General features: G+C 46.1%; 1 protein-coding gene and 1 long non-coding RNA gene across 3 annotated transcripts in view; one reads left to right on the plus strand and one right to left on the minus strand.

Moving 5' to 3' along the window:
* LOC113972362 overlaps positions 1-4948 on the plus strand; it is a 12653-nt gene extending 7705 nt beyond the window's left edge. Inside the window, exons 2-3 of one of the 2 annotated variants that reach the window (XR_003535867.1) lie at positions 1821-2142; positions 2616-4948. This is a non-coding gene — a long non-coding RNA (uncharacterized LOC113972362). Of the gene's footprint in view, positions 1-1820; positions 2302-2615 lie in introns of those variants that run through there. The other variant, XR_003535868.1, reaches the window with a different exon arrangement.
* The window catches only part of LOC113972361 (echinoderm microtubule-associated protein-like 6), an 11280-nt gene extending 6253 nt beyond the window's left edge, over positions 1-5027 (minus strand). Inside the window, exons 1-5 of the mRNA XM_027693340.1 lie at positions 4918-5027; positions 2312-2474; positions 1759-1862; positions 607-760; positions 259-359 (exon numbers count right to left, since the gene is read on the minus strand). Of these exons, the coding sequence (XP_027549141.1) occupies positions 259-359; positions 607-760; positions 1759-1862; positions 2312-2344 (392 nt within the window). The 5' untranslated portion in view covers positions 2345-2474; positions 4918-5027. The remainder of the gene's footprint in view (positions 1-258; positions 360-606; positions 761-1758; positions 1863-2311; positions 2475-4917) is intronic.
* Between the last annotated feature and the right edge of the window lie 5881 nt (positions 5028-10908).

Raw genomic sequence — 10908 nt, forward strand, 5'->3', positions numbered from 1 at the left:
GTGTGTACGGTGTCTGTGTGTCCGTGTGTACGGTGTCTGTGTCTGTGTGTGCATGTGTACGGTGTCTGTGTGTGTCCGTGTGTACAATGTCTGTGTGTCCGTGTGTACAGTGTCTGTGTGTCCGTGTGTACAGTGTCTGTGTGTCTGTGTGTGTACGGTGTCTGTGTTTGTGTGTGTACAGTGTCTGTGTGTCCCTGTGTGTGTGTGTGTTTGTGCCCGTGCAGCCCCGGCTGCACTCCAGCCCCAGCCCGTCCTTACCTGCAGTCATCTCCCCCGGTGCTCACCGCGTACTTGTCGTCGTGGGAGAAGCGGATGTTGGTGACGTGCGCCGAGTGCCCGAAGTACCGCTTGTGTTTGGCCTGTGGGCAGGAACAGCGGCTCAGAGGGGACACGGACAGACCAGGAGGGGCCACAGGAGCTCAGAGGGGACACAGACAGACTGGGCCCCACAGCAATCCCAGCTCCACGGCCCAGTCCGTGTCACCCCCCCGGGCTCTCCTGGGAGCTGCTGGCGATGGACCGTGTGGTTTGGGTGCTGGGAAACCCACTGCTGAGGAGTTTGGGAAAAACCAAACCTGGAGAGGTCAAAATCAAGCGGCCACTCACAAATTTTTCTGTGCAGGGGAAGTCAAAGAGCTTCACGAGCCCGAAGTCGTCCCCCGTGACGATGTTGAGCCCGGCGTGGGTCACACAGGCACAGTTCACGTCGGCCTTGTCTGCGTTGCGGGGCCAGATCCCGAGGACTTCATCTCCCAGGATGCTCCAAAAACGGGGCAAAATAAAAGCATTAGACCACAGGACTGACTTGCTGCTGCTCTTCCACACGATGGGGAGGCAACACAACCCAGTAATAAGGAATTGCTGCCTTTGAAATAAGGTTTTTCCTCTAAATCACTGCCCTGAACACGATCTCATCATGGAGACCATCACAAGAGTACAGGGGTTTGGTGTGACCCTTTAACCACCTCTATCCATAAATGCTGAGGTTTATCTCCTGTGAAACCACTGGCACTGTTCCACACAAGCACCTGGTGCAGCCTGGGTCTCCTCCATCCCTTATGGATTTGCGTGTGCCCTCCCCCAGGCATTCCGGACCCAGTGTTCCCTTGGGCACTGAGGGAGGCCAGTTCTCTCCTCAGGGAATTCTTGTTTGGAGGGCAACTGGTTCTCAAAAACAGCTGTTCTGCCCTTGGTTCCAGTTCCTCTGGAACTGTTGCTATTTACCCTCCCAGTCGGTGCCAGAGGCGCCTGCCCCCCTCCCACCAGCTGCCAGGAGCCCTCACAAACAGGGAATTTGGGGCACATTTTGATGCCTGGCAGCAGAGCAGCCGGAGGACGAGGATTCTCATTTCCCTTCTAAACCCGCCTGGTTCTCACCCCCTGTCAGATCCTGCAGGATCCCCTGTCCCACCTCCTGCAGGGGAGCACAGCCACAGCTCTGCACTCCTGGCCAGAGGCTCCTGGGTGCATCCCTGTCAGGGAATGTATTTTAATGACCCCACAACCCCTCAGCACACCCAGGACACGCTTCCAGGCCTCCTGTGCTGCTTCCAGGCCTCCTGTGCTGCCAGCATTGGCTGGGGTGGGACAAGGCAGTGCCAGCCCGGGGACAGGGGAAGGGAAGCTGCAGTGGCCCAGGCCGTGGGAGGGGCCCAGGACAGGAGCCCCGTGGCTCCGGGGCAGCCCTGGTGTAATTGTGCAGAGCCCAGACAGCCCCAGGGGTGTGCCAGAGCCCACGGGAGATGTCTCTGGCTGTACCTGGTCCACGTGGCCCAGGTGATCTTCTCTATGGCTGCAGGGTCTGTGATTTGCTTCCCCAGGGGCACCTCGTGAACCTGGCGCTTGTAGGCGCCCGTGGAGACCTGGAAGTGGGAAAGGAAACAGCTGGGACCTCTGCCAGAGATCCAGCATCCTCTGCAGGATTGCCAGCAGCAACCAGTTTGACCAGGAATGAAACATCTGGGATAAAATCTCTCCTTTCTCTTGGTTCTGTAGAATCCATCCCGTGCCACATGACGTTGGTGTTACAGGAAGATGGTTCCTGGCAGAGCTGACAGATTCCTTTCTGTCCCACACTCTCTGCCTTATCTCAATCCAGTTTTACTAAATCAGAACCATTTCTGAGGAAACCTCCCCAGTCAGGTCAGCTCTCCCAGTCCCAGCCATCCCCCAGGGTTAGAATCCCCAGCTCCTTTCCCAGGGTCGTCCCCGTTCCCTCGCCCAGGGATCCTTTGCCCTCGCACACCTCGTGCCTCCCTCCTGTCCTGCTGGCACAGCCAATGCCACCCTCCCAGGGCCATCCCAGACATACCTGGATGTACCTGCTGTCTGCAGAGAAGTCCATCTGGATGACAAAGCTGGCAATGTCCTTGCAGTACCCGATTCGGTTCAGGGTTGTGCCTTGGGTGAGATCATAGAAATCCACAGTGTGTTCCTGGGACCCCACTGCCAGAAACCTGTTATCTGGGCTGATCCTACACAAGAAAACATGGAATGGGGATGTCACTGGGTGTTTCTGTGCAAGACTTGCTTTTGTTTCTCATGTCAACACAATCAGAAGTAGGAATCTAAAGTGTGTGTCTAAATGCTCACATATTCCCGATGCTTTATTTCAGGCAAGCAACAGGGTAAGACAAATGAGGAATAAAAAGGGAAAATAAGGAAAACCAAGGAAAAGTACTAAGTGTGTTTGTAAAAAGAAGAGCTATAACATGCTCTGGGCTCAGGGTCTCCAAAACAACAAGGGTCAGTTTAAGACAAAGTTTTGTTGCCAGGAGACTGTAACCACGGACCAGAAATGCTGATTAGCTGAAGTACTTGAGGGATGATGGAAAGAGACACCTCAGTGGCTGTGTTATGTCAAAAGATAAACCAGCACAGTTATTTTGGAAAAGTTAAAGACAACAATACAAATCCTAACAGCATAAATCCAGGGCAAGTGGTCACAGACTCTGATTTAAAGTTTGATTATAAGACATTGCCGGAGTTAATTATTTAGGTGAGCCAGGAGCTAAATCACTGGAGGAGGACAAAGATAAAGAGGTTAAACTTACGCAGCTCTATCATTCTTTTGGCACTAAATAAACCCAAACCTGTTGGAGATTGGGCAGCCAAGGTAAGAGGAGTTTATATAACCTGTGTGTGCACAGCTTTGTGCTTTCCTAAGGAGCCAGAAACTTCTGCAGAGAGACAGCATTTAAAAAAAAGGCATTTTCAGTTCCATGTAGGCATCAAAGAGGAAAGTTTAGAAAGAAATCTGAAAGAAATCAAATAAAAGGAAATAAGGATAGAATTTCAGAAGATACAGGTCTAGCCATCAGGTTCTTTTAATGGTAACAGGAAAATAATAACTTGCAAAAAAGTTAAAAAGCTCCTCTTTTATGTTTCTCTGGAAAGGCTGTCGTGGTCAGAGCAAAAGAAAATTGCCCCCCATGAGGCAGGTTTGGATTCCTTGCTGTCATTTAGTTCCTGACAAAGCTGGCAAATATCTGTGGAAAAGAAAACATCTGCAAAATGCTTCTGTAGAAGTGGGGAGAAGAATGAACATTCAAGTCAAACCATTCCCATATGTTCATCTGCTTTTACACCAGGTGTGGGGAGAATCTGGACTCGTGAAAGCTTTTGCAGCTCCTAAAAACCCCTGTAGCCTTTTCAATAATGATATTAGAATAAAGTCAATGATTTATACAGAGCATTCTTAAAAATTGCAAAATGTAATTGAATTATTTTGCCAGTGGAGAAATGGGGAATAAATGAGTTGTGCTTGCTTAACCTAATTTTGGTTTCTTAGCACGAGGTTTATAATTGCTTTAAGTAAGTAAGTTATTTGTATTCATTAGCAGTAATTGAGGAGTAAATGTGATAGGAACATATTTTCTCTTGGAAAACTCTACTAGTAAGTCTGTGATCTCAACTGTATCATTCCCCAGACTGAGCCATCCTTACCATAATGGATCCATCACTAATTATACTGCAGGGTCAGATGGAATACACAGACACCCCTGAAATCCTGAGGGAGAACAGGCAACGAGTTCTTATTGATAGTTCTCATCTAATCTGATTTTACTGTGACTTTGGCTGCTCTGCAAGAAATACAGAATTGGGTGTGGATCTGTTTTCTACCTGTGGGATGGGTGGGAACTGGAGTGATTCCAGAGGGCTGCACACTGGGCTTTCCCTCTGGGACACTGGGGGGGATTCACAGCTTTGTTATTCCCAGTGCACTGAGGGCACTGGACACTCAGTTTCTGGGAGCAGAATGCTCCCAATTCCTGACCAGCATCCTAAATCCTGGCTCCCTCTGCCTCTCCAGATGCTGGTTCCCAGTGCTGTGTGTGATCAGCTGTTCTCTTCTACTGATTGATACCAGCTTAAAGACAACCTGTCAGGCTTGGCTTCCTGGAAAAATGGGTGCTAGGGGCTGGATACCACCAGGAATTATCTGTCACTGGGTATTTGCTCACGTACAAGACTGCTGATACCTCCCTCTAATTCAGCTCCTGTAAATCCGAAATAAAACTGCCTTGGAAAATCCCACCGTGTCCTCCCAGCCCCAGAGGAGTCACTGAGGCTGCTTCTAACAAACCTGTGGCTTAAAATCCACGTGGCAGAGTCAGCAGGGAACGCCCTCAGAAACTCATAAATTATGCTGGAGCTCCTCAAAGCTGGAAGTCATAAAGCAATTTTAAAAGCCAAGAGTTCGTAAGAATTAAGGGTTTTTTTCACAGGCAAACACCAGAGCGGCACAGGACATGCCCTTGGAGCTCACCCCCAGGTAGGCAGGGAGTGAGAAATTACAGCAAAAAAGCAAACTGGGGGGACATGCCTTGCCTGTTGCTTTATTCTCAATTCAACTGTTTCCTGCCATGAGGTTTCTACAGGAAAATAAACCAAATTATCACCCAGGAAAGGACTTACCAATTGACTGTGTTGCAGGAATCTCTTCATTGCACTGGGAGATGACAAAACTCGTTCAGGACGAGGGTTTTCCTTGCTGGCAAAGGCAGAGACTGCTGCCCAAGGGATTAGTGATGTCCAAGGAGCAGCCAATTGTCTGCAACAAAGCCCTGCATTTTCTCAGGATACAAAAGCAAGCCGAGGATTACAAGGGCCCGAGGCTCCTTATCGCCACACAACCCTTGTTTCAGGTTTCTTACCTCTTCTTAAAGGCTTGGAACAAATACCACTGAATTCATTTAAAGCTTCAGAATGTTTGCTGGGGAAGTATTCACACTGCTTAAAAAGAGAAGGGATTATCTTGCTTTTAAGCCTGTAATGTGAAAAGATCCCTATTGTCCACCATCTTACGGATTTCAGGCAGGTATTATATACACATTTATATTTATTTAGCCTGTTCCTACAAGGATCACTTCTCAGCCACTACCTGGAGGTGAAAACATATTTGGAAACTGCCTGTTCCTGCCATTTTGGGTCAATGAACACATGCAGGTGCAGAGGAAGGCCCTAATTTGGGCTCAGTGGAGCTGTTTGCTTGAGCCCTTTCTTGTGCCTAAGCTGCACTTTGAGCTGCCTTTTCTGGCAGTGCAGAGGATAAACCAGAGTGTGAAGGAGTGTTGTAAAAAGTCTCTCTGTACTTACAGATTATGGTTTCTTGCAGTCTGATTTTGTGGTTTCTCAGTGCTGAATCCCAGCCTGTCCAGACCACGCGGCTGCATTTCCATCCCGGGCACAGGAACTCTTTGGGAGGGCTCTGGTTCTGCAGAGTCAGGAAAGAGATTTAAGGGGCTGCCCCACAGCCCGATGGACGAGCAGATATGGATCACCTGAGGGGCAATAATTGATCCCAGCTGCTGCTTTATGGGCAGAGAGATTGAAGCTCTGACCACTGGGGCTTTGCTTGGCTCTGGGCTGTCTTTCTATTAAAGCCACACTGTCAACGATCCGCCCCAAATCTGATTTTACCTTCCCAGACAGAGGGATGCACTCAATGGGAGAAAAGTAACCCCTGGGAGGATCATCACCAGTATTTATTCCAAGTGAGATGCTTGGTTCTCAAGTAGAGATAAGCCTGACCTGTATTAATGTCTTGCTGCCACTGGCATTTGGATTTCCTGGGATTCTCTGTGGCTGGGACACTGCTGTCACATCTACAGTTCAATTGTGGCTTGTAAGCTGCTTAAATATTAAATGGTTATTGATTCCTTATCCTGGGAAACCTGAGAGTTTAAGCCAACTGAAACCTTGCAGGAAAGACTCTGTCCTGGATAAAACTGGAAGTGATGGGGTTTGAAGAGAGAATGTTGTGGAACAGCTGGAGAGGGAGCAGGAGAATGGACATTACTGCAACCAGGGGATTACTTAATGCTAAAACATGCAAAATAGCCTGAAAATCTTGGTTTGCCTTGGTCTGTGGTTGGTTTGGGACCAAAGGCAGGGCTCAGGGGCTGCAGCAGCAAAGGATTTACTCACAGGGGACATTGGTGCTAAATGGATTTGCTCTGCAGTTAAACAAACCCAGGGACTTGTCATGGAGGTACAAATAAGGTCGTTCCCAACTCTGAGCCTGGAGCTGAAGGATGTCCCTTGTCCTGTGTTCAGGTTGTCTCTCAGTGACTTCTATCAACTACTAAGAGTTTCCAGGAAAGGTTACTCACCATTAAGTGTTCAGCCCTTGGAGATTTTCAGAAAGACACCAAGGAAGTAAAGAAGGCAGAGTGTTTTTCCAACCAGCCCCGGCCCTTTGATGTGAAAAGTGTAACCTGCAACATTCTTATTCCATAGCAGCATATCCAAGCCCACAGTTTAAGTTCAAGTGCTGAACAGAGGAAAGTCTTGTTGTCAGAGTGGATTTAAACCCCCCCCAGAGTTTGGGCAGGTTCTGTTTTTAATGCAATCCTCCTCACTGTCTCTTTTAGGTTACAAAATTCGTGCCGCACACTTTGATTTTCTCACCCGACTGGGTTTGATATCGCTCTCCAGGCTGTATTTTTCCTTCATTTTTAAATAATCAGACATTTTAAAGTGAGCAAGCTGCTGATTACTAACTAATTGGCTTCAGCAAACAGATCCTGCTGGCTGCTTACCTCGAGCCAATCCTTATTAATATTCCCACACACGCAGGAGCTGCCCTCCCTCCTCGGAGGCTGATGTTACATCTCTTTAGCCACTTAGAAAATAAACCTAAGTGAATTAGGATTGACTCCTTTACCTTGTAATAACAACACTTGCCCCTCCAAATCACCCAGGCATCCCTGACTGAGGATGGAATGGAGATCATGTATGGAGAAGAAGGAATTTGGTGCTGCTGAGGGTTAAACATCTGTGGCAGGGTGTGTTCCCCACCTGGGCAACGAGAAACATATGTAATATTATAGTTTCTAGGTACAAGAAGTAGGTTTGCCTTCCATATTCCATGTTTTCTTGAGTTATGTTTGTTTGTTATATGGGCAACAAATATTAATTCACATTTTACAGGTTTCACTCGAGTTCAGCCTCTCACAGCATTTCCCCCCTGTTTTGTTGAATATGTGGATTCACACCCTCACTCTCTTGGAGGGTGTTTCTTTATCCATTTTGCTGAGCTGGTCAGGAAATTAATTGCTTTTATTACAGGCTAAAGGCCCTTAAATGCAGATAGAGTTGAGAGAAAGAAAGATATAAAAGTGTCCAGATTTTCTGAGCAATTTCTTTTTCCAGCTGAATAGTAATTCCCTTCCTCAGTCTTAAATAGGTTTAAACTCCCTTCCTTCCTGCAAATGCTGAAATCCCAAAGCAGAACAGTATTTTATGCTGGACAACTTACAGAGGTTGTGCTGTGCATCCTGAAAATCCTCTTGCAAGGGCCTGAATTCCTTGTGCTGCTGCCAGAAGTGTTGCTGTAAAATAAAAATAATAATAATAATAATAAAAGAAGAGTGCACAGGAAGAGAAGTTGTCGTTAAGAAATGCTGAGCAGGTTTTTTTTTTTGTGCCCAGAATTTGAGAAGCTACAGGAAACTATTCTTGGGTGACTTCTCCTGGTAAAGGTCACACAAATATCCCAAAAATGCCAGGAACAGCCTTTGCAGGGCATGCGAGGCCTAATGGAACTGCACCAACGAAATGAGTCACTTCTGTAATTATGCTATAATTGTTCTAATTGTATAATCTAGTTATTGTAATAAATGTGTGGCTGAGGAATGCCACAGGGAGCCCATTCCCTGTCCCTGAGCAGTAACCAGGATACATCTCAGAGGCCAGAAAAAGAGACTTTTCCTCAGCAAATGGCTGCACCTCCTGCCCAATGTGTGTGTGAAAACATGCAGGAGATAATGATCCACTGGGCAGTTCCTCAGGATCTGGGATCCAGCAGCTGCTCTGGTTTCCAGTGGGACATTCCCACCTGCCACACAGGAGCCCCAAAGGTTTGGGGTTTTTATTCCAGAGTGCTTTCAAAACAGAAGGGAACCCAAATTTATTCGATGTGCTTGAAATTTATTTGATGTGCTCGTTGTTGACTCTGTGAAGCCCCAAACTCTGCAGCAATTTACCATAAATGCATCGCCGGGGGAAGGAATTGGCATTAAAAAATCCCAGGAAAAACTGGAAATTAAAAATAAAGTCCAATGAGATTGTTGTTATAGATGGAGACACGCTCAGGGGAGGTTGAGTGGTTAATTCAATCATCTGTATTTGATGGAGATACAAGAATTCTGCAGCCTCTCCCATATGGAATGTCACTGGGAAATTGCCAGTGTTGGTATTTATGTCACACATACAGTTAAAAAATATAGTATAAATATAATAATATAATATGATAAAATAAAATAATAATATAAATAACAAAATTATAAAATATAAATAATAAAATAATAATATAAAAGAATTACACTAACAATAATTATAATAATATAAAATAAAAAATTAAGAAAATAATGAAATATTAAAAGTAATAAATAGAACATATTAAAAGTAATAATATAAAATAAAAATATAATAATAAAAACATAATAAATATATAATAATTAAATATAAAGTAACTTCTCCTTTCTGTTTTCTTTTCTTTGTTGTGATTATATGACCTGAAAGAAATTATTTGATTCTTTAAGTTTGTTAAAATGTATTTAAAGTGCATTTTTCAGCCCTTTTCCACTCCAAACATTCCATTGCTTTTCCTGTCACTCTGTTGTCCCTTGTTCAGTGCTCCTGACCTTCAGACAATGTTTCAAGTTAAAATGTTCATAGCACAGGATGAATCTTCACCCATCTCATTGCTGGCACTGCACAACAATCATCACCACCAGGTTAATTCGGGGGGGGACACTCTGCAGATTAAACAGAATGATTTTTAATATTAAAAACCTCTTGTGCTACAGCACCAAAAGCTTCCTGGTCTCTTGTTTTGCTCCTTAATGGAGGATCAAACACTGTCTGTCTGCTTGTTGCAGGAAGCAGTGGCAGCAAAAATGCCCTGTACCTAATTTTCATTACTGGGAAATAAAAAAATCCCCCTTTTATTCTCCAGGGGAATAAGAGGCCCCAGTGCAGCTCGTTGCTGTTGATGGCACTGGCATCAATAGGGGCAGTTCCATTGTCCTCTCAGCTGGAAGTGCTTCCAGAAGTGCTGTTGGAAATAGCAGAGTGCCCAGGAAATGATGGAGCTCGGAGCACACTTGTTCTCTAATGGGAAAAATGCCCTGAAATCCTGGCCCTGCCGAAGCCACAAATACATCCCTGGCATTCTCAGTAGGATTAAAGTGGTGCTTTTTCTTCCCATTTCACTTCCAGCAGCCACAGGCACCTGGAATTGCCCTGAGCCCATCTTAACATCACTCTAATTGACTCATTCAGCCTTTCCCCCTTTCTCTGTGGAATTCGCTTTTTTGTTGTTGTTTAGGGTGGTCTTTGGTTTCACTTATTGTTAAAAGTGAATCATTTCACTTCTGTAATTCTCTTTTCATAATTAGACATCAGTCGGGTCCCTCTCTTTCCCTGGAGCAGTTTTAGCACTTCCCCCATAGGCTGTTCCCTCCTCAGCCACACAATTTCCTTTTTTTTTGCTTTTTCAATTATAGAGAGGGAAATGTTAGCACAGTTCAGCTTCTTATAAATCATTGATCCAGATCATTAACTGAGCACTGGAACATCAGCAGGGAACAGGGCATATTTTACACAGTGCTAAGGCATATTGGCTTTCAAGGGAGTTTTTCATAAAACCACGGGATCTTAAGGTTGGAAAGGCCCTCTAAGATCAGAGTCCAACCATAACCCACCACTGACCCACATCCCCAAGTGCCACATCCACACAGCCTTTAAATCCCTGCTGCTCCAGGGTGTAAGAGGAGGCTTTCCTCAGAGTCTGCCACTAATTGCTAATGATGGATTACCTGTAAAATTCCCTTTCCTTTGGAAAAACTCCTCCTTTGTGGAAATAATTCCTCTTTGGTCCAGCCGAATGTATTGGTGATTAATATCAAATTAAGATAAATCAGCTGTGAACAGTGCACTCAATATGCACTGCAATCAATCAAATGAGCATCACATCCTATCAACTCCTGGGTTTCTCTTCCACCAGCCTGTGTTGTGGTGTGTTCAGTGTTCTCCTCCTCCTGAGCCGCTTCCATGCTCATCACACCTGGAGAATCTTTCATCCTCCTCAGCACCTCCTGCTCTCCCAGAGGGGGTTTATTGCCCTCAGTACCCACTCACAGCTCAGCAGGTAAATCCTTATGTCCCAAACACGGCCTCATGTTCACAGCTGGGGCTCTTACCTTGTTCAGGTGCCCAGCCTGGCAGGCTGGGGCTGCTCCTGGGGTGACTGTCACCGACCCGCACACACGGCCCTGTCCACCCTGTCCATGCCATGGGCTCCATCATTCCCATCCCCTGGCATTGCTGTCCTGCTCTGGGGCTGCAGAGCTGCCTCAAGTTCCACCAGAAGGGCTGCAGAGCTGGCTCAAGTTCCACCAG

This window comes from Neopelma chrysocephalum, unplaced genomic scaffold, assembly GCF_003984885.1.
Source record: "Neopelma chrysocephalum unplaced genomic scaffold, ASM398488v2 Primary Assembly neopelma1_91, whole genome shotgun sequence".
NCBI classification, from domain to species: domain Eukaryota; kingdom Metazoa; phylum Chordata; class Aves; order Passeriformes; family Pipridae; genus Neopelma; species Neopelma chrysocephalum.